This window comes from Pagrus pagrus, assembly GCF_965226575.1.
Source record: "Pagrus pagrus genome assembly, chromosome: 24".
Lineage (NCBI taxonomy): Eukaryota > Metazoa > Chordata > Actinopteri > Spariformes > Sparidae > Pagrus > Pagrus pagrus.
In genome coordinates, this window is record NC_140206.1 from 2,453,780 (window position 1) to 2,477,613 (window position 23,834).

At 45.6% G+C, this 23,834-nt stretch overlaps 1 protein-coding gene across 1 annotated transcript in view; it reads left to right on the forward strand.

The window, feature by feature from the left end:
• LOC311252955 (uncharacterized protein) overlaps window positions 1-23,834 on the forward strand; it is a 290,895-nt gene that overhangs the window by 134,447 nt on the left and 132,614 nt on the right. Inside the window, exons 16-23 of the mRNA XM_084346619.1 lie at window positions 5,742-5,798; window positions 6,881-7,079; window positions 7,610-7,726; window positions 8,220-8,336; window positions 10,003-10,081; window positions 10,236-10,464; window positions 10,636-12,430; window positions 12,527-12,700. Of these exons, the coding sequence (XP_084202745.1) occupies window positions 5,742-5,798; window positions 6,881-7,079; window positions 7,610-7,726; window positions 8,220-8,336; window positions 10,003-10,081; window positions 10,236-10,464; window positions 10,636-12,430; window positions 12,527-12,700 (2,767 nt within the window). The remainder of the gene's footprint in view (window positions 1-5,741; window positions 5,799-6,880; window positions 7,080-7,609; window positions 7,727-8,219; window positions 8,337-10,002; window positions 10,082-10,235; window positions 10,465-10,635; window positions 12,431-12,526; window positions 12,701-23,834) is intronic.

Consider the following 23,834-nt stretch of genomic DNA (forward strand, 5'->3'; position numbering starts at 1 on the left):
GACGCTACAAGGATGAAATTTTGATTTCAGAGGTGGGGACACAAGTTCTTCTAGTTTTCTATCGCTACTTTTAGGTTCACTGTTCCCTTTTTTGGTTTGAATGGTTGTAAAGCATGTAGCAAAACATTACCACCCAATTCTGTGTTTCACCTTGTTAGTCAACTTCACTCCAACTCAGTAGCACAAATTTCACACTTATTTTTGGGATATATGGTAAACAGACGTTATTTCTGCTCCTCCATCTTGTGCTCCTTTACATCCACACATCCCTGCCTGCTGCTGATCCAGCGAAGATAAACATAACAAAAGGTGGAATATCTATGAGCAACTTATACTTTAATTAATTACAATAATGACAACAAATATTGCCAAATAAGCTAGTTTATGTCACTCCCTCCCTACTGTGAGTTCCTGACCCAGCTCATGAACTCTCTGCTTAGTCGCTACTGCTTCTTACCAGTGAAATAATACATTCACACATTCACACAGACTTTTCAGTTCAGCGGCCTCAATATAAAACTGTACCTGGCCAGTTTGCTTCTTTCATCTGACAAAATATAAGATGCATGGTGTTTGAACTGTGAAAGCTCTGATACAGATCATCACCCCGACACTTGTCACAATGCTTAATCTCATGACTAACATGTTTATTCTTTCAACCTCACCTGAGTCTCCAGCTTCTCCTCCTCTACCTCCTCCAGCTTCTCCTCCTCTACCTCCTCCAGCTTCTCCTCCTCTACCTCCTCCAGCTTCTCCTCCAGCCTCTCCTCCTCTACCTCCTCCAGCTTCTCCTCCTCTACCTCCTCCAGCTTCTCCTCCTCTACCTCCTCCAGCTTCTCCTCCTCTACCTCCTCCAGCTTCTCCTCCTCCATCTCCTCCAGCCTCTCCTCCTCTACCTCCTCCAGCTTCTCCTCCTCTACCTCCTCGAACTTCTCCTCCTCTACCTCCTCCAGCTTCTCCTCCTCCATCTCCTCCAGCCTCTCCTCCTCTACCTCCTCCAGCTTCTCCTCTACCTCCTCCAGCTTCTCCTCCTACATCTCCTCCAGCTTCTCCTCCTACATCTCCTCCAGCTTCTCCTCCTACATCTCCTCCAGCCTCTCCACCTCTACCTCCTCCAGATTCTCCTCCTCTACCTCCTCCAGCTTCTCCTCCTCCATCTCCTCCAGCCTCTCCTCCTCTACCTCCTCCTACATCTCCTCCAGCTTCTCCTCCTACATCTCCTCCAGCCTCTCCTCCTCTACCTCCTCCTACATCTCCTCCAGCTTCTCCTCCTCCATCTCCTCCAGCTTCTCCTCCTCTACCTCCTCCAGCTTCTCCTCCAGCCTCTCCTCCAGCTTCTCCTCCTCTACCTCCTCCAGCTTCTCCTCCAGCCTCTCCTCCTCAATCTCCTCCAGCCTCTCCTCCTCTACCTCCTCCTACATCTCCTCCAGCTTCTCCTCCTCCATCTCCTCCAGCTTCTCCTCCTCTACCTCCTCCAGCTTCTCCTCCAGCCTCTCCTCCAGCTTCTCCTCCTCCATCTCCTCCAGCTTCTCCTCCTCTACCTCCTCCAGCTTCTCCTCCAGCCTCTCCTCCAGCTTCTCCTCCTCTACCTCCTCCAGCTTCTCCTCCAGCCTCTCCTCCTACATCTCCTCCAGCTTCTCCTCCTACATCTCCTCCAGCTTCTCCTCCTCTACCTCCTCCAGCTTCTCCTCCAGCCTCTCCTCCTCAATCTCCTCCAGCTTCTCCTCCTCTACCTCCTCCAGCTTCTCCTCCAGCTTCTCCTCCTACATCTCCTCCAGCTTCTCCTCCTACATCTCCTCCAGCCTCTCCTCCTCTACCTCCTCCAGCTTCTCCTCCTCCATCTCCTCCAGCCTCTCCTCCTCTACCTCCTCCAGCTTCTCCTCTACCTCCTCCAGCTTCTCCTCCTACATCTCCTCCAGCTTCTCCTCCTCTACCTCCTCCAGCTTCTCCTCCATCTCCTCCAGCTTCTCCTCCTCCATCTCCTCCAGCTTCTCCTCCATCTCCTCCAGCCTCTCCTCCTACATCTCCTCCAGCTTCTCCTCCTCCATCTCCTCCAGCTTCTCCTCCTACATCTCCTCCAGCTTCTCCTCCATCTCCTCCAGCTTCTCCTCCTCTACCTCCTCCAGCCTCTCCTCCTCCATCTCCTCCAGCTTCTCCTCCTACATCTCCTCCAGCTTCTCCTCCTCCATCTCCTCCAGCTTCTCCTCCTACATCTCCTCCAGCTTCTCCTCCTCCATCTCCTCCAGCTTCTCCTCCATCTCCTCCAGCCTCTCCTCCTCTACCTCCTCCAGCTTCTCCTCCTCTACCTCCTCCAGCTTCTCCTCCTCCATCTCCTCCAGCTTCTCCTCCTCTACCTCCTCCAGCCTCTCCTCATCCATCTCCTCCAGCTTCTCCTCCTCTACCTCCTCCAGCCTCTCCTCCTCCATCTTCTCCTCCTCTACCTCCTCCAGCCTCTTCTCCTCCATCTCCTCCAGCCTCTCCTCCTACATCTCCTCCAGCTTCTCCTCCTCTACCTCCTCCAGCTTCTCCTCCTACATCTCCTCCTCTACCTCCTCCAGCTTCTCCTCCTACATCTCCTCCATTTTCTCCTCCTCTACCTCCTCCAGCCTCTTCTCCTCCATCTCCTCCAGCTTCTCCTCCTACATCTCCTCCAGCTTCTCCTCCTACATCTCCTCCAGCTTCTCCTCCTCCATCTCCTCCAGCTTCTCCTCCTACATCTCTTCCTACATCTCCTCCAGCCTCTCCTCCTCCATCTCCTCCAGCTTCTCCTCCTCTACCTCCTCCAGCCTCTTCTCCTCCATCTCCTCCAGCTTCTCCTCCTCTACCTCCTCCAGCTTCTCCTCCTCTACCTCCTCCAGCCTCTTCTCCTACATCTCCTCCAGCTTCTCCTCCATCTCCTCCAGCTTCTCCTCCTCCATCTCCTCCAGCCTCTCCTCCTCCATCTCCTCCAGCTTCTCCTCCTCTACCTCCTCCAGCTTCTCCTCCTACATCTCCTCCATCTCCTCCAGCTTCTCCTCCTCCATCTCCTCCAGCTTCTCCTCCTCTACCTCCTCCAGCCTCTTCTTCATCTCCTCCTTAGTTTCACAATAATCATGAGTTTGGATATAAAATCTCATTTGTAATCTGAGGTTTCACTGAGTTTTTCTCTAAATCTTTCATTGTTGGTGTTTTTTAAACACTTGCTGCCTTTCAACATAAAAATAATACATGAAAATAACTTTCTCTCTTTGGTATTAAATATAAGCTTTTTAAAATCTTTGCATTGTTGAGGCTCTACAGTTGTAATAATAATAATAACAATAATAATAATAATTCATTTGATTCATCAGCACTTTCAGTACAACTCAAAGACACTGAGACACTGAGAGCTGTGTAATTGATGAGGAGGACCTTGAAGTGGACATGCTGCTTTATTGGGAGCCAGTTGCAGGATGGTGGAACTGACACTGTGACTTCTAAAGAAGTCTCTTATGTCCACTTTTCTTTTTTTAGACATCCTGGCTGCGCCTAATTACCAAACACACACACACACACACACACACACACGCACACGGACACCGACTCAAACGTTCATGTGAATGAAGCCTCTGGTGTTACAATCCTTCCAGCTGACGTGACCCAGCAGAACAAACGCCCAACTCACCGCGGCAGATTAATAAGGTTCCTGGGCAGCGAGCAGACCGGTGTGCAGGCGAGGTGGAGAAGAGAAGAAGAAGAAGGAGCGGCAGAGCTTAAACTAAAAAAAAGATATAATTCTCACTTATGGTGAGAAAACTGAAGGGAAAGGAATTGTTTTTGTTCAATCTGTTTATTTTACAAGGACAATATTACATCCATAAATGCAAATGGTCATCAACAAAACACATTTTCATGAATTTAAACCAGAAACCAGATTTTACATGCAGCTGCTAAAAAACATGAAAGACCAAAGCTGTAAGAACCCAGGGTCCGTTTCACAAAGCAGGTTTAGTGGTGTAATATAGTTCTGCCGCCTGTTTTTTGAGAAAATCATTGCAAACATCAGTCAGTCGGCGACATTAGGAGTTACATTAGGTGGCGACTGTTTTCACTACCATGTCCTTTTGATAATGATCCGTGGATGAAGGTGCAGCATTACTGCGCAGAGGATGGAGATGATCATCAGACCGCGCATAGATGTTCTTGCATTTCCAGACAATTATCTTTTTGAGCGGTACCGTTTCACGTCACAGTCCATCATTTACATACACAACCTGATCCGTCCTTACATTCCCAACATTACCAACCGAAGTCCTGCTCTCACATCCAGCAGATGTTGTGTGTTGCGCTGCGCTTTTTTGCAAATGGGAGTTTTTTATACAACGTCGGAGATGCAGAGCACTTTACAAAAGTAAAGAAAAGTCATGAAAGGGAAATACATATTTTTATGAATAGGCTTAAAATACATATATAGGTCTAGGCATATTACATTTTATAAAAGCACTTGTGTCTTGGGGGTGAGCTCAGAGGATGAGCTCAGCCACTGGCCTTCCTAAACTCTGGCTCAGGCCCAGCTGCTCCTCTGTTAGAGGTGCGGTGCTGCGCCACCAGCAGCATCTGCTTTCTTTCTGTCGGCTGAGTAAGTCTGTGTTAGTTTAAATAGGCTTAATTATTCAGCAGAACATGATATAGATGAGAAGACATGTATGTGTGTGAAAACAGCATTATGTTGGGGATAAAACAACTACAGTCAAACAGCCACTTAATATTCACTTTACAATGTAAAACATGATTAAATGAGGTCCCCCGTGAGATTATGCTGAGGTCTCACCTGTTTGAACAATGTTTTTATGTTTCATCTCAAGCTGCTTACACAACGTGCTCAAACTCACCGTATGAGCGCATTAATAAAAATTTTTTAAAAAACGTAGCCCTCCTCTTCCCCGTTGCCATGGTGACTCGTCCAATCGGGGCTCCACTGACGCTGTCTTTTTAGACTTGTGGCGCACGCGCTGAACTCCAGGTGAAACTACTCCGAGTTGATCAAACTCAAATCAGCTGTTCTGGAAACGAAAACTCAGAGTTTCTATCTCAGAGTAGATCAACTCAGAGTTCAAGGTTAGACTCAGAGTTTGTTGAACCTGCTTTGTGAAACGGAGCCCTGGACTACTACTTATAATAATCATAATAATAATAATAATAATAATAATAATAACAATCAAAATCACCACTATATTTATCTCTTATCGGGCTGAGAAGAAAACAATCCAAGTGTGGTCTCCCTTTAAGATGCAGGTGGACCAGGGCCTGACAGGTCCAACAGCGGCACTCGTCCCCCTGAGGGACAGGGAGGTGGTCCTCTGCTGCTGGACCCTCTGACCCGCCGTCTCACAACCATCTGTCCCACCAACAACTCTGTTTGATGCATGTGAACAAATACACTGATATTACACTGAGGAGCTGCGTGTGTGTGTGTGTGTGTGTGTGTGTGTGTGTGTGTGTGTGTGTCATCATCCTGATCAATACCTGGTGGGATGAGAGGGGACAAATACCTTAATGAGGGAAATATTGATGACATCACCTGCATCGATCCTCCAGCAGCAGAAATCATGTGTCTGAACATCAACAGGAGGAACAGCTGATCAACGTCATCGATCATTTAAACCGCCTGACTCGTTTCCTTTGGGCACTTTATAACGACCAACGTATTGTTACAGTGACGTCACTGCGTCCATGGATATGTTTGTGCCCCCCCCCTCCCCCCCAGCTGTTTCCGGTTTAAGTTAACTTTCACTTTCACTGCTCCTCGTGTCGCAGCAGCTTCTTCTCTCCGTCTAAAGGTAATTTAACGGACATTTGAGATGTTTCACACTTTAATGACTCTGCGCATCTTGTCTCTGTTCACTTTTGTCCGCTTGTTGCGCTAAAAACAGCAGAAATCCTCGTTCAGACTGAACAAACTTCATAAAGTCACCTCAGAGGGAACCGCTCACAGCGGCTCTCCGCCATTTTGTGTGTGAAATGAGAGTAGAAGTGGAGTTAGTTGGTCAGTATGTGAGCACAGAGTGGTTGTCAGTGTGTAGCTCCACTTACTGATGACTGAAGGCAGCTTTTCCTGCCTGAATCAGCCTGTGGAGGAGGCCGAGACGAGCCGCCGCTCTCCCGCTGTCTGACGCACTGAACGCGGCTGGAGAGCAGCTGTTCGCCTGGATGCGGGAGCTGGAGGTGCTGAGGGGGCTGCAGCACCCCCTAAAACGAGGCTGTAACATGGGCCGAACTTACAAGAAGGCCCGAACCATTCAGAATTTGTCATCGACAGCGTTTCTCACAGTTTATAAAGGTCCTCTTAACTCAACAACTCACAAAATGGAGCGATTTTTCAAGGGAGTCTGGGGACTTCCTGTCCCTCCTCCTCTCCCTGCTGCTGCTGACTGCAGCTGATGTGACTTATAATATGTTGGTGTTCAGGTTCTTGTTCATAATGATCAGATACATGTTATCCTGGAGGTTCACATGAGTCCAAACACATGATGTGGCCCACCATTTACTATGACGTCATCATACAGACTGAGCCCTCAGCACCAGCTGCATGAAGTGGAAACACGTGACTGAAGTACCTCAGGATTGTAGTTCCGTGTAGTACTCGAGTAAATGTACTTTCCTCCACTGTTACTGGTGTTTCTAGAACAGTGAGTCCAGTCGTGTCTCGCTGGTTAAACTGGTGTTCAGAGCAGACGACTCACTTCCGGTCTGATGGCTCCATGACACCATCTAGTGGACTGACAGTAGAAGTGCAGCATTCATGTGACACTGATATGAAGCAGCCAATCAGTGGAGGAGCAGCTGATGTTCTGACAGGAGACATGATGGAAAGGCTGATTTCAGTTGATGTGCAGATGAATGATTTGTGTTTCCTCTCCAGATGAAAGTGTGTGTGAGTTGAGCAGCATGAATCAGTGTGAGGACAGAGAGGAGGGAGGCCCTCCCTCTAAAACCCCTGGACCTGGACCTGGACCTGGAGCTGGACCTGGACCTGAGCCCAGCTGTGTGTCCTTCAGGAGTGACCAGTCAAAAGGTCGTTACATTGATTTTAAAGGACAACAACCTCCTGCTGTAAAGAGGTGAGCTGTTAATAACATTAATATGTGACTGATTCATGTTTTTTACACCACAAACAATCCGCACCGCTGCCAACAACATTCATCAGACAGACAGTAAGTTGTTCTCATGTTCTCATCCATAAGCACAATCACCATGTGATAGGTTGGTTGATATCATCACAGTCTCATGACGGTAATGTGGTATTTTTTTTATCGCGATATCACAAAATTTGTTACGTGTCGTTAAATCCCTAATAAATAAAAGTCAGGTTATTTGTGCTGAGTCATGCAAACGTGAGAATACAGGTGGACTGTGTTGGTGCTGATGCAGCTGACAGTTTATCTGTCATTAACAGAAGAATCTGCTCAGAAAAGCTCATTTATCCTGGTTTGGTCTATTTGATGAAAAGTGAGGATCCACAGACTGAAATCATTCAGCTTCATGTTTACTGAACTCTGGTGTGTTGATCCTTTTCTTGTTGACAGCTGCTAGTTTCTCCAGCAGCTTCAGTGTCTGAAGAATAAAACATCTCTTCTTCTCTGTCCAACAGGAGACCAGCCTCTGCTGAGCCTGAAGCTGAACCTGAGCCCAGCTGTGTTTCCTTCAACAGTGACCGGTCAAAGGAGTTTGGTATAAATTTTAAACGACAGCGTTTAGCTGACAGAAGGTAAGTTGTTGTGAGCATTAAAACATTTTGGACAGTCTGATCTCAAACGTTCATGTTTCCTCCTCATGTTGCCCACTGCAGATGTTGGTTGGCATTAAATCAAATCTGATAATGTTCATGTCCTCAGAGTGATGATGAAGGTTAGAGCAGGATTAGTATTAAAGGACAGGTTCACATTTTTTCATGTCTGTCCCCAAACAACACTGACACGTCCATATGTACACAAACAATCACTGGTCCCTCCTGAAACATCTCTTCTGATGTGGTTTCAATGGAAGTGATGGAGGACAACGTCCACAGTCCTCACAGCTCTGTGTGAAAGTACAATCTGTTAAGTCCAGTGGATGATAATATGAAGCTTGAGCAGTCTGACAGTTGTTAAAGTCTGAAATGTCCTAGTTGAGTTATTTTGTACTAAAACAGCAGCAGCTTCTGTGTCTGAAGAATAAAAAGTGAATTAACATCTCTGGTGGTCTTCTTCTCTGTCCAACAGGAGACCAGCCTCTACTGGACCTGAACATGGACCTGAGCCCAGCTGTGTGTCCTTCAGGCATGATGAGTCAAAGGATTTTGATATTAATTTTAAACGACAACGTTTGGCTGGCAGAAGGTGAGTTGTTGTCCGTATTAAAATTGTTTTGGCGGTCTGCCACACATACAAACACATACTGTGAAACAGGGTAGAGCAGCTGTCCTTCTGATAGATCCGCAGCTCCATCGTTGCTGTCTGAAAAATACTGATTTCAGAAGTTAAGGTTTAAATCTGTTCCCTTTGGAAAGTTTCCTCTGTCCTCTGTTTTTTTCTGCAGTGACATACTGTGCATATGGAAATGTTTAAACTGACTGAAAGCAGCCTCTGTCAGCAGAGTGTGAAACCTGCCTATGTAGGGCATCATACCATCTGAATAATGTGGCCAGTAAATAGCAGGAAAGATGCTGCATCTTTGACTGTAGACCAGGTTTCTTTTTGGTCAATGGTGCACTGGCTTTCTGCTGCCTCGAGATAGCAATGCACTAACAATGCACATGACCACACCTCAATAAGACCAACCACTGGTGCACAGAGTGGTGCTTTTGTTATGTACACAATGTGGCGTGAAAATGACAACTGCATCGGTCTGAAACTAGCAATGATATTTGTGCTTCACATGATGGAGGACAATGTCCACAGTCCTGGTTCTGTCTAAACAATATTGTAAAGTTCATCTGAGGCTAATATAAAGCTTCAACAGTCTGACTTACACAAATCAAGAGGGGATCTTCTAAAATGTCTTTTTACTCTAAAATGTACTCTTGGTACTGATCTAAGAGAATATACAAGAGAGCGGCCTATCATTACTGGCAGAAAGCCCTACAGGCCTGTGGTGAAACAATCTGGTGCATGTGCATAGTGTCCAGGAGCTGCACATGTGGTTGCTCAGGCACACCACACAAAAGCGTCTGCTAAATGCCCTGAATGTAAATAACGGCAGTCAACAAGACCTTGAGACTTAACTTGTGGCAGGATCTCAATACCCAGAGGGAACAACCCATGGTTTTCCAGCAAAGAGCCTTGCCCACATCTGGCCAACAATGGATGCGTTCATCTGGCCCAAATACCACGTGGAATGATGGCACTTAGGCAGTCAGCTCCTGGCCAGCATAGCCAGATGTCAGCCAAGAGCAAACAAAATGAACCAGAACCGGCCCAAATCTGGGCCACAACTCATTCTGTTCTGGTGGGCTGTTTCTGGCCCAGACTCGGAGCAGTTCTGGTTTATTTTGTTTGCTCTTGGCTGACATCTGGCCGTGCTTCTCGCTTCGACTGTTTTAACTGATTTTCATTTGTGTGTTCTCCTTTTTTGTCTTTTGTTTTTTAAACTTGTTTGAAACTTGAGATCATTGTAAATGAGGGCAACCTCAGTGATTCTTTCGAGTTTAAATAAAGGTCAATCAAATCCATCAACCCAAAGCGTATTCGATAGTCTGGTCTGAGACTCATTCAACTTACTTTCTCCAGAACCTCTTAACAGTACAATGTTGTGCTTTAATGTCAGGGGAAACCATGTTTCAATGTTCAATGCCTGTGCCATCTGGTCACCCTTCGGCCCTGCTTCCTGTTGGCCCAATGTCCACCCCCCGGGCCTTACGCCCAAAAATCGACCAACACTTTGATGTCAAGGGAAACCATCTGATTCAATGATGTCATCAACACTTTAACTCAAAGGACCTTCAGCTTGTGTTTGTCTCTGAGTGGACAGACATAATGTGGCTGATTCTTCATGATTCCTCCACAGAGTCGACCAGGAGAGCTCAGAGGTTCCCAGAGGTCCGTCTGCCCAGCAGCATCAAACACACCTGGACTCCATATTTATGGTCTGTACATGAACAACAACTACTTTTACATCCAGTCTGTTCACAATAATCTCCATGCTGCACTTTACAGACCAGTGGTGAATCTGTCCAACATGGATCTGATGTTTGGCTCCATGATGTTAAATGTTCTCATCCACATAATATTCTGTTCCAGCTGCTGGAGGAGAACATTGTGACTTTTGTGAAGAACGAGCTGAAGAAGGTCCAGAAGGTTCTGAGTTCAGATCGCTCAGAATGCTTAGAGAGTCAGAGGGAGGATGAGGAGGTGTTGGATGGTGAGGATGAAGAGCAGAGGAGGAGCAGCAGAGAGGCATTTCTGAAGATCACACTTCACTTCCTGAGGAGAATGAAGCAGGAGGAGCTGGCTGACTGTCTGCAGAGCAGTAAGAGGATTTCTCTAAAGATTTAACATGATGGATCAATGAGACGTTTACTGAAGTCTGATGATGATGATGATGGAAAATCTGTTTATATATGCAATCTTTAGGGGAAGGAAATTGTCATATTTTCTTTATAAATAACTTAATGATCTTGTTTGTTGTGTGTTTATTCAGGAAGTCATTCAGGAGTTTGTCAGCGTGAACTTAAATCTAACCTTCAGAAGAAGTTCCAGTGTGTGTTTGAGGGGATCGCTAAAGCAGGAAACCCAACCCTTCTGAATCAGATCTACACAGAGCTCTACATCACAGAGGGAGGGACTGCAGAGGTCAATGATGAACATGAGGTCAGACAGATTGAAGCAGCATCCAGGAAACCAGACAGACCAGAAACAACAGTCAGACAAGAAGACATCTTTAAAGCCTCACCTGGAAGAGATGAACCAATCAGAACAGTGATGACAAAGGGAGTGGCTGGCATCGGGAAAACAGTCTTAACACAGAAGTTCACTCTGGACTGGGCTGAAGACAAAGCCAACCAGGACATACAGTTCACATTTCCATTCACTTTCAGAGAGCTGAATGTGCTGAAAGAGAAAAAGTTCAGCTTGGTGGAGCTTGTTCATCACTTCTTCACTGAAACCAAAGAAATCTGCAGCTTTGAAGAGTTCCAGGTTGTGTTCATCTTTGACGGTCTGGATGAGTGTCGACTTCCTCTGCACTTCCACAACACTGAGATCCTGACTGATGTTACAGAGTCCACCTCAGTGGATGTGCTGCTGACAAACCTCATCAGGGGAAACCTGCTTCCCTCTGCTCGCCTCTGGATAACCACACGACCTGCAGCAGCCAATCAGATCCCTCCTGACTGTGTTGACATGGTGACAGAGGTCAGAGGGTTCACTGACCCACAGAAGGAGGAGTACTTCAGGAAGAGATTCAGAGATGAGGAGCAGGCCAGCAGAATCATCTCCCACATCAAGACATCACGAAGCCTCCACATCATGTGCCACATCCCAGTCTTCTGCTGGATCACTGCTACAGTTCTGGAGGATGTGTTGAAGACCACAGCGGGAGAAGAGCTGCCCAAGACCCTGACTGAGATGTACATCCACTTCCTGGTGGTTCAGTCCAAACGGAAGAACACCAAGTATGATGGAGGAGCTGAGACAGATCCACACTGGACTCCAGAGAGCAGGAAGATGATTGAGTCTCTGGGAAAACTGGCTTTTGATCAGCTGCAGAGCAGCAACCTGATCTTCTATGAATCAGACCTGACAGAGTGTGGCATCGATATCAGAGCAGCCTCAGTGTACTCAGGAGTGTTCACACAGATCTTTAGAGAGGAGAGTGGACTGTACCAGGACAAAGTGTTCTGCTTCGTCCATCTGAGTGTTCAGGAGTTTCTGGCTGCTCTTCATGTCCATCTGACATTCATCAACTCTGGAGTCAATCTGATGTCAGTAGAAGAGCAGTCAGCATCCTGGTGGTCGGAAGTGTTTGGAGGCAAATCAACACGTTTCTACCAGAGTGCTGTGGACGAGGCCTTACAGAGTCAAAATGGACACCTGGACTTGTTCCTCCGCTTCCTCCTGGGTCTTTCACTGCAGACCAATCAGAATCTCCTCCGAGGTCTGCAGACACAGACAGGAAGTAGCTCACAGGCCAATCAGAAAACAGTCCAGTACATGAAGAAGAAGATCAGTGAGAATCTGTCTCCAGAGAGAAGCATCAATCTGTTCCACTGTCTGAATGAACTGAACGATCGTTCTCTAGTGGAGGAGATCCAACAGTACCTGAGATCAGGAAGTCTCTCCACAGATAAACTGTCTCCTGCTCAGTGGTCAGCTCTGGTCTTCATCTTACTGTCATCAGAAGAAGATCTGGATGTGTTTGACCTGAAGAAATACTCTGCTTCAGAGGAGGCTCTTCTGAGGCTGCTGCCAGTGGTCAAAGCCTCCAACAAAGCTCTGTAAGTGTGGAGAAGTTTCTTCAGAATGCAGTAAATGTGCTGTTATTGACCCAAATAGAAATAATTTTTTTGTTCTGCTCATTATTCTTTATCCAGACTGAGTGGCTGTAACCTCTCAGAGAGAAGCTGTGAAGCTCTGTCCTCAGTTCTCAGCTCCCAGTCCTCTAGTCTGAGAGAGCTGGACCTGAGTTACAACAACCTGCAGGATTCAGGAGTGGAGGAGCTGTTGGCTGGACTGAAGAGTCCACACTGCAATCTGGAAAGTTTGAGGTCAGATCATGTTACTGTTTGTTGTGAAATCATTTATATATTTCTGGTAGATTGTTTTGCTATCAAACTTGTTTTCTTTCAATGTACCTTTCATTAATTCAGCTCCTGCACAACAAGAACAATGAGGATGGAGAACCTCATTTATGTTTGATATCATATGACTTTGATCCCTGGATGTCTGTTTATTCTCAATTCAATCTTCATTCATTGTCACGCTGACAACATACTTTGAACTGAACAGCACTGGAACAAGAGATTATATATACCAGTCATTCCCAGAGAGGATTTTATTTGGGTTGCCAAATATATTTGCAGACTTTCGTTCATAGTCTTTAATTTAAGATCTCTATCTGCAGTACACCTTTGAGCCACATGGGGAGCTTGTTGGTATCCAGTGCTTGATTTGTAAATCAGGAGGTCTCGAACACAGAGACGGTCCTACTCTGGTGGGTCCATCCTGTGGACTGCTACAATGGTGGGGAGAAATGGACTTTAGGCCTAATGTTTTATTTACAACCACAAAAAGCAGCAGGTCAAGAAACCCTATGAAGTGACATGTTCCATCTGTCTATCAGTCCATCTCTGCTCCATCTCAGTGAGATGGACAGCGTCACACTGAGACACACATCCTGATTGAGTTCATCATTTCACTGTTTCACAGCAGAACGCCCACTTGCTTGTAGGACTTACAGTGATCATGTGACAAAACATTTAGACATATTTAGATTCATCTCATTGAAGACAATATAAGTGGACGTGGATAAATAGTTTGGAATGGTAATTTATGCACAGATCTGCTCTTTTCAAGTTTATTAGGCCTATTGTGAATTGGGTCGCATTGTTATCATTTTTAAAAAGTGGGACCCCCTGGGGTGCTCCTGTAGCTCAGTTGGTGGAGCATGCATCCCATGTACAGAGGCTTTGTCTTCACTGCAGCAGCCCAGGTTTCAAGTTTGACCTCTGGTCCTTTGCTGCGTGTCATCCCCCCTCTCTCATCCCCATTTCCTGTCATATCTGTGAGCTGTCAAGTCAAATCAAATCAAATCAAATTTGATTTGTATAGCCCAAATTCACAAATCACAGTTTGCCTCAGAGGGCTTTACAATCTGTACAGAGACGACACCCTCTGTCCTTCGACCCTCGATTCGAGTGAGGAAAAACTTGCCCCCCCCAAAAAAAAGCCCTTTTAACAGGGAAAAAAAAATGCGGAAGAAACCTCAGGAAGAGCCACAGAGGAGGGATCCCTCTCCCAGGACGGACAGACGTGCAATAGATGTCGCATGTACAGAGCAGATCAACGAGATCACAATGTATACAATTATAATGGATGGTTGACAGGAATGAAAGTACATAAAGAGGCATCACAGCAACAACAATGAAATGCACATGGAAATGTGATTACTAGTGATAACAGTAGTAGTGGTTAACGGTAAGGATAGTATGTAGTAATGCACTAGAATAATAGTAGTGAAACGTATGTAACAGAGATATGACTAATATTAGCAACAGTAGTGGTGGGTGTCGGGCAGGGTCATGGCAGTAGGCGCATCCACGATCCGGCAGGGCCATAGCAGTAGGCGCATCCATGATCAGGCAGGGCCATAGCAGTAGGCGCATCCATGATCAGGCAGGGCCATAGCAGTGGGCGCATCCACGATCAGGCAGGGCCATAGCAGTGGGCGCATCCACGATCAGGCAGGGCCATAGCAGTAGGCGCATCCATGATCAGGCAGGGCCATAGCAGTAGGTGCATCCACGATCAGGCAGGGTCATGGCAGTAGGCGCATCCACGATCAGGCAGGGCCATAGCAGTGGGCGCATCCACGATCAGGCAGGGCCATAGCAGTAGGCGCATCCACGATCCACGACCCGGGCGCGGCCAGGATCCATGGGAGCCTGTAGGACTAGAAAGCACAAGGACTCCGGGGAAGAAGTGAAGTCAGTGACATGCAGAGATGGGGCATGTATACAGGCATAATGTATACAGATGGAGAGGAGAGGAGAGGGGAGGAGAGAGAAGCTCAGTGTGCCATTTGTCCCCCGGACTAGGCCTATAGCAGCATAACTAAGAGCTGGTCCAAGACAGGCCTGGGCCTGTCCTGGACCAGCCCTAACTATAAGCTCTATCGAAGAGGAAGGTCTTAAGTCTACTCTTAAAGGTAGAGAGGGTGTCCGCCTCCCGGACCAAAACAGGAAGATGGTTCCACAGAAGAGGAGCTTGATAGCTGAAGGCTCTGGCTCCCATTCTACTTTTGGAGACTTTAGGAACTACAAGTAATCCTGCGTTCTGGGAGCGTAATGCTCTAGTTGGGTGATAGGGTAATATGAGCTCCTGGAGATATGATGGTGCCTGACCATTGACAGCTTTGTAAGTGAGGAGAAGGATTTTAAACTCTGTTCTTGGTTTTACAGGGAGCCAGTGCAGAGAGGCCAGTACAGGAGTAATATGATCTCTTTTCTTAGTTCCTGTCAGTACACGTGCTGCAGCATTCTGGACCAGCTGGAGACTCTTTAGAGACTTGTTAGGGCAGCCTGATAATAGAGAATTACAATAGTCCAGCCTGGAAGTAACAAATGCATGGACTAGCTTTTCTGCGTCTTTTTGAGACAGGATGGGCCTGATTTTTGCAATGTTACGTAGATGAAAAAATGTCCTATATAAATAATCCTCCTAATATGAAGCTATGAAAAGGCCAATAAATACTTTTTTTATTTTTTTTATGCGTCACTGGAATAAAAGTTTTGGAAAACCTGATACTGTATCACCAAAACTCAACATTTACCATGTTTTCTGTCTTCTTTTTTTTCTCTCCAGACTGAGTGGCTGTAACCTCTCAGAGAGAAGCTGTGAAGCTCTGTCCTCAGTTCTCAGCTCCCAGTCCTCTAGTCTGAGAGAGCTGGACCTGAGTAACAACAACCTGCAGGATTCAGGACTGAAGCTACTTTCTGCTGAACTGAAGAGTTCACACTGCAATTTGGAAAGTTTGAGGTCAGATCATGTTACCGTTTGTTGTGAAATCATTTATATATTTCTGGTAGATTTCTTTTGCTATCAAACTTGTTTTCTTTTAATGTACCTTTCATTAAGTCATCTCCTGCGCAGCACGAACAATGAGGATGGAGAACCTCATGTATGTTTGACATCATATGACTTTGATACCTGGATGTCTGTTTATTCTCAATTCAATCTTCATTTATTGCCACGTTGACAACATGCTTAGAACTGAACAGCAATGGAGCAAGAGATTACTTTTATTTACAACCACCGGAAGAAAAGTTTGAGAAACCCTGATACTGCATCAACAAAACTCAACATTTACCATGTTTTCTGTCTTCTTTTTTTTCTCCCCAGACTGAGTGGCTGTGACCTCTCAGAGAGAAGCTGTGAAGCTCTGTCCTCAGTTCTCAGCTCCCAGTCCTCTAGTCTGAGAGAGCTGGACCTGAGTAACAACAACCTGCAGGATTCAGGACTGAAGCTACTTTCTGCTGAACTGAAGAGTTCACACTGTGTCCTTGAAACTCTCAGGTCAGGATTCATTATTTTATTTCATTATTTCATGTAACTTTACAATTGGAGCAGATCTTAATCATACTCTTAATATTATTCAATTTATTTAAGAGACTCAACATTTCCAAACAAAATAGATAAAAATAGTAAAATATATACAACAAGATAAATAGACACAAGATTCAAGTATGTAGGTTATATGTACACAAGTGAGTATGTGTGTGAGTGGTAGGGCATTAATTACTTCAGATTTTTTCAAGTCGACTTATCTGTCAATAAAGTCGAGTCGACAAGTCGTTTGATGACGTCATCACATTGACACAGCGGAGGAACACCTCCATACATGGGATGTGTGTCTGGCCCACAGCCGGAGAGTTTTAAAACCAGGAAACAGCTGATCACAGCAATCAGTCCATCACTTCAGCCGCGGATGTCAAGATGAGCAACTGGAAAGCCGCTGAGATCCGAGAGATGCTAGCGTCTCCTCGGTCTCTGTAGCTGACAGCTAACGGACACAACCAAACAGCTAGTAGCAGCTGTCAGCTTGTTGTGTAGCGGCAAGCTATGAACGCTCGCTACTTTCAAATTAAAAGCCCCCCAATAAGAACCCAGTTCTAAATTCCAATGGGGTGCAATGCAAAGCTCTTATTTTGAAGACAAATTCGTTGTCACTGTTCACGGCCCAAAAAAAAAACAAAAAAAAACACGACTTGTCGACCGCTCTCAGGGGTCGTCGACTTGCAGCACTGACGCGTCGACAAATCGGCTTTTCTGTTAATGCCCTAGTGAGTGGTGGTAGTGGGGGTTTATTGCACTGGTGTGAAGTCTTTAGAGAGTCACCCGCAGATTCCACTGGATACGGATCAGCTCCGCCGCCGTGGGTCTGTCAGTCTATTCTGCACTTTAGTCCCGACTTACTAATCTCAACAACCATTGGATGGATTGTCATGAGGTTTGGTTTAGACATTCATGCTCCCCTCAGGATGAACTGTAATTACTTTGGTGATCCTCCATCATCAGGTCATCATTTTAATCTGTACAATATGTTGGTTCATGACCAAATATTTGCAAAACTAATGGCATTTCCATCATCTTCAGTTATACTCTGTGTTTAGTGCTGATTAGTAAATTAGTGAAAACTAAGATGATGAATATAATACACGTTAAACCCTTAAACACAGATGTGCACTGAATCATCAGGACCCTCAGCTGATCTGTGATGTGTGTTGTTTTGTGTGTCTGCAGGCTGTCAGGCTGTCTGATCACAGAGGAAGGCTGTACTTCTCTGGCCTCAGCTCTGGACTCCAACCCCTCCCATCTGAGAGAGCTGGACCTGAGCTACAATCATCCAGGAGACTCAGGAGTGAAGCTGCTGTCTGCTCGACTGGAGGATCCAGGCTGGAGACTGGACACTCTCAGGTATGAAGAGTCCTGCTGCAGCCACAGACAGTCAGTGTGAGACTCTGTTTCTCCACTGTAGATGGATCAGTGTCGGGAGGTCTGCTTCGTTTACTCCACCTCCAGTTGTTCAGTTCAGTTCAGTTCAGGAGAAAAGGCAGCATGGCACGAAGCCAAGAGTTACAAGTGAAGAGAGGAAGATGAGAAGAAGAGATGAAGATCAGCGACCAGGAGAGTCTTGGCACAAACACTAAAGTCACACCTCTTTTTCAGACTAGTTTAGTGCCTGTTCAAAATGTGCCTGTTTGATTTGTTGGCCTCTGGTTTTGCTGCTGGATGAACCGTCATCCAAACTACTTCACACTCCACACTGATTGCAGAGGGTTATCAAAACATTAACATTAAATCTAATTTCCACCACGTCACCGCTGTGTTATGATATTAATAATAACAATAGACCCTCTGTGTCAGACGTCTGATCAGAAAATACTGAACCTCAAATTCAAAAGATTTCTGTGACACGTAAATGAACTTAATCACTGAATGTCATAGAAACTCTTTCCCTGAACTGGAGAATCAGTGTTTCTGCCAAAGTGCTTGACTTTGAACTTAAAATGGTTCTGACATGGATCTTTATCAACACTGGAGTAACTGCATCCTAGATCATCACTGACAGTGTGTCTGTGCCTCAGTGTGAAACATTTACAGACTGTAACAACTGTCTGTGGCGTCAGTTTAAAGTGAACAGACAGTGAAAGACAACGTTAGATGACACTAGGGCATTGACGAATACTGCATTTTAGTATTCGACGAATACTTCCCAAAAGTCGACTAATAGTCAAATATTCGCCTTTTTTTTTTTTTGTTTGTTTGTTTGTTTGTTTTTTTAATCCATGCGGCACCGCTGCTGCCAGACCTAACCCTCCTCACTGAGTTTGCCTCTCTTAATGACCATGAAAACACATAAATACCGTTTTTACAACCTGGACCTTATTTCTAGCATAAAATACGATCATTTACTCACCCAGATAACTTTGGTGTCATTTGGTGTCGTTCGGACGAAATTAGATCCAGTGGATCGCCGCTATATCCATATAATGCGAGTGATCGGGGCACCGAAGCGCAGCCTCTATGAGCATTATCTGCCATGAAACTAGTTCATTTCACCAATATTTTGTTATGATACACTCGTGCTATTCCCCTCTGAGTCTGCCTCTTGCCTGTTATCAACATCCGGGGTCTGTAGGTTGATCTACTACCTCTGACCTGGAAGATGTCGTCTCTGAGCTGCGCGCGCACCTGTGACAGCCGGCTTGTTTACCTGTAGCTGCTACTGCTAGTTTGATCCCGGATGTTGATAACAGACGAGCCCGGACTCAGAGGGGAATAGCACGAGCGTATCATGACAAAATATTGCTGAAATGAACTAGTTTCGTGGCAGATAATGTGTTATATAGAGGCTGTGTGTCGGTGCCCCGTCACTCGCATTATATGGACATATCGGCGCTACACTGGATCTAATTTCGTCCGAACGACTTCAAATGACACCAAAGTTATCTGGGTGAGTAAATGATAATATTTTATGCTAGAAATAAAGTCCAGGTTGTAAAAAACGGTAGTTATCCTTTAAGATCAACATTGCATGTAAATTGTGAAACAAATGTAGCAATCTCGCTATTAAACATAAAAATGTCCACAGGTTACATAAAGTTTACAGACGTTGTTTATTGAAATAACACATTTTATCCAAATTGATATTCAGAATTAACAGAAAATATAGGCTTTAAATGCGTTAAACAAAACTTAGCCTACTCACCACCACTGTGCAACGTCATAACGAAAAGTGCAAAAAAAAAAGCAACATACTGTAATCCAGTGGGCTATCAGCCTGTGCCTGCTTAACAGTTATTCGCTCTCGTCAAAGTCCTCCTCTTTAATAATCCAATTCTTGCGCTCCTGGTTTGCGTTCAAGAAAACAAGGGCATCCACATGAGCTGGGTGCAAACTTGCTCTCTGACGGGTAATCGTGTTCCCAGCCAGGGAGAAAACTCTCTCACTTGGGGTGCTTGTAGCGGGGACAGCCAGGTAGATTCTGGCCAGCTTTGCCAGGCGGGGGAACTGCTTCTCTTTGCGGGCCCACCACTCCAGGGGGTTGCTCGTGGTGGAGATGCGGGGCAGATGGAAATATTCTTCAACATCCTCTGGACAGGTGCTGCCAGCCCTTTTTTTTTTTACTGGTGTAGTGAGGCCCAAACAGTTCGTCGTAATCACTTTCCAGTCTTGTTTTTTTACTCCTGGGCTCCTCTCCGATTTTGCCCACGTCGCTGTCTGCTGTGGCGTCATCGGCACCTGCAAATAAAATCACAGCCAGAGTGCCGGTCGTGTTTGAGTCCAGGGTTTCAGTGAATTTAAGTTTAGCTATTTTCAATTTTGCAAATATATTAAAGCACAGACGTGACCTCACATACGCACGCACACCACAGTATCTCTCTCTCTCTCAAATTAATAAATAATATTTACCTGTAGCTACAGGTACATCTCGCAGTAGCTGAATCAGGTGGCTTTTAACCTCCGCTCTGGTGTTCTCTGGAAGGAATCACAGATCTTTAAATCTGGGATCCAGGATGCAGGCAGTGATAGGAACCGATCCCGCCAAGTCGTCCTCAGTGTCCAACTTGAACCTGGTGTTCAGCTGTTTTAGTACCGTGTTCTTAAAGTTGCGAGTTGCTGTTACATCCGACTCTTCAACTTTAAGCACCACATTCACCAGTTTGAGGATAACGGGGTAGATAAATGAGAGCCCGACGTGCATTTCCCCACACATGATCGTAGTTGCCTTTGCCAGCGGTCTCAGCACAGGCAGTAGCTGCTGGATTAGTTCCCATTGCGAGGCTCTCATTGACGGGGCTTTTCTGGCGGTGGATTTAGTGACAGTCTCATCTTCGAGTACGGCTTGGACAGGGATGCGCTGCTCGTTAAGTCGCTCCAGCATTGTAAAGGTAGAATTCCAGCGTCGTTCTGGAGCCTTTTCTCTTTCATATTAAGCTGGGCCTGTCGCTGCGTCAGAGCACTCGTTGCCACAGCCGAGTGGCGAAAGTGGCTGACCACACGCCTCGCCGCATCTGTGGTTTTTGCCACTTCAGCTAAATCCAGCCCCGCCTTTATCGCCAACTGTAATGTGTGTCCAGTGCAGCCGAGGTCGTGGTTGAAATCTTCACACAGACTCATCGCCAGTGTCATGCTGCTAGCATTGTCATGTATAACGCAGAACACCGTCAGGCCCCACTGACTGATGTGATGTATGCCTCCATGGTTGGAGATGTCCATAGGTCCGTAGTGAGTGAAACACTCTGATCTTTCATTTCAGTTGCTAATTTCGCCTGCAATTCATCATACTGGTGTGTGATGTTGCTCCACAGTGTCCTATGGGACAGGATAACGTAACCCGGCTCGAAAAAATGGATAATGTCCTTAAAGCCATTTCCAGACACCGCAGCAAGCGGTCGCATATCCTTCACGATGAAATTCACCAACAGACCAGTTATTTTCCTTTTTCTTTGGTCGGATATCTGGCGTGTGGAGAAGTCTCTCATTGTTGTCTGTTGTTGGTGCTTCTCTCCGCTAACGTTGCCGCTGCTGCCGCTAGCCCCGGCCGGGTGTAGCTTCAAATGGTTATGCATTGTAGACGTACTGCCATGGTACTTTAGAGTAGCCTTACATATATTGCAGCTAACGGTTTATCTGTTTTGGTAAAGTATTTCCAGACCTTAGACACTTGCAGGCGAGTATTGAGAGCCGCCTCAGCCATTTTACTTTGTCTCCTTTCTCTTTTTTTTCGTCTCCTGTCTGCTGCTTGGCGCCATTTTCCTTGGCGTGTTGACATCACTCACACGCACGCACACGCACACGCACGCACACACACACACTGCACTAGTCTCACATGCCCCCAGCTGCATATCTGCGGTACCGCTTTATTACAGCACCGGGCTTTTGAAAAAAAGAAAAACAAGGAAAAGACGAATACTCGACTATCACGCACAGCGTCGAATAGTGGTTTTGATAGTCGAATATTCGAATATTCGATTATTCGGTGAAACCCCTAGATGACACAAGGTGGAACATTCCCGTCACATCACCATAACAGCAGCAGTGCATAGATGAATTTAAGATGGGTCAGTCATGAGGAAACTGCTGCTCCAGCTGAGTTTGGGCTGTTTTGGGTAGTTCTCATTATAACAGCCTGCAGGGGCAGGAAGGCTTCGATGTTTTGCACCGTCAGCAAAATCAAATGACAAAAGAAAAGAAAACATTCAGTGATCAATCATCTGCTCCATTGATTAACATGATATGTGACCTGTGCAGAGCTGCAGCTCTCTACAGTAGCTGGTGGACCTCTGGTTTAATGCTGTTGTAATGTACTTCAGCCCGGCTCGTAGCTGCTGACTCAGCTTCACTTTCAGCTGTTCTGGACTCGTGTTCAGGTTCTGCTGGTGGAAATCCAGTGTTTCCTGATTTTGCTGCTTCAAAATAAAAGCTTTCAAATAACTAACGGGGGGTGGGGGGGACAAATAAAAAACAAAGATCTGAAAAAGAACATGATGGATCACCGTGCTTCTACAGTTTGATCCTTTTTTAATGTCAGTGTGACGGTCCTGGTCCTGTCGTTTTTATGTATTCAGTCCATTTCTCCCACTTCCGGCAGCATTGATCCTCTTGAGTCCTTATTTTATAAGTCAGTTGTTCCATAATATGTATTTCGTCCGTAACTTCCATCCAGTCTTCCTGTGACGGGGTCTGTCTTGTACCATTTTCTTGTAATTGCCTTTTTACAGGCTACTCACATAATTTTCAATATGTATCTGTCATCTTTCAACACAACGTTTCCCGTAATGACGCCAAGATATAATAATGTACAAGACTTGGATACACCATAACCCAAAACTCTGCCCATAACTAAATGAACATCTTCCCGGAATTTTGCGATCTTAGGCCAGAACACGTGTGAATGGTTCACATTTACATCTCCACAGCTTCTCCAACACGGCTGATTTTTCTAAATTCTTCCATTTGGCTACATAATCTTTGTCACACCAACAGATTACATGTCTAACTTGTGCAGCATGAAAATATCCCTGAAGGTTTGGCAGTGCCAAACCCCCCTTATCCTTTCCAATCCGTAATGTTTCAGATTTGATTCTCGGTCTGTGACCATTCCATATAAACCTGGAAATGGTTTTGTCCCACAGTCTGAATTGTTTTTCGGGTATCTCAATGGGTAGTGACTGAAACAGGTAAAGAAGTCGGGGTAGAACGCTCATTTTTATGGTCTCTATTCGTGAACCGATGTCTGATGGAAGGATAGCCCACCTGTCCAAGTTGCTCTTAATTTCCTTCTCCAGTTTGACGTAATTAGCTTCATATAAATCATCAGTGTTTTGTGTTAAAGTGACCCCAAGATATTTCATTGTTGTTGCTCTCCAGTTCAGATTATGTTTTTGTTGTATGATTTTGGATGGGGAGTAGTTGAATGTTAGGATCTGTGTTTTGGTCAATTTAAGCTTGTATCCAGAACAAAAGCCGAACATCTCTGGTTGGTTGATTAGTATGGGGATGCATGTGTCTGGGTCCTCTAAAAAACAGACCACATCATCAGCAAAAAGTCCAATGGTGTGTTCCTCTCCCCCGACCTCTACTCCTTTAAGATCTCAGGGGCTCTATGAAGACTGCAAACAAGGTTGGAGAGAGACAGCAGCCCTGTCTAGTAGATGGTCCTGAAGCTGTGCTGTCAGTCAGACTGCCGTTTATTCTTGTCCTTGCGGTCGGGTTTTGGTAAAGTGTTTTAATACGTCTGACAGCTTTGTCATTAAGTCCGAGTTTTTCAAGTACCTGATATAGAAAAGTCCAACTTACGCTATCAGAAGCCTTTTCTGCATCGAGGCTTATTAAGGCTGCACAGTTCTTCTTTTTTAGAATATGGTTAATAACATGTAGAGTTCTCCTCATGTTGTCTTGGGCTTGTTGTCCCTTAACAAAGCAGCAGAAACACAGCGAGAACAAAAAGCTGACTGTGCAGGTGAGATTCAGAAAAGCCCTGGAAGCTTCAAACAGGAATCTGACCTCAAAAGTTCTGACGTCCAAATCCAAAAGTCCTGTAATATACAAACATGAGCACAAGCTGACATTGGATCAGACAGCAAGCGTAAGGTCGCCCACAGGAAACAGCAGCAA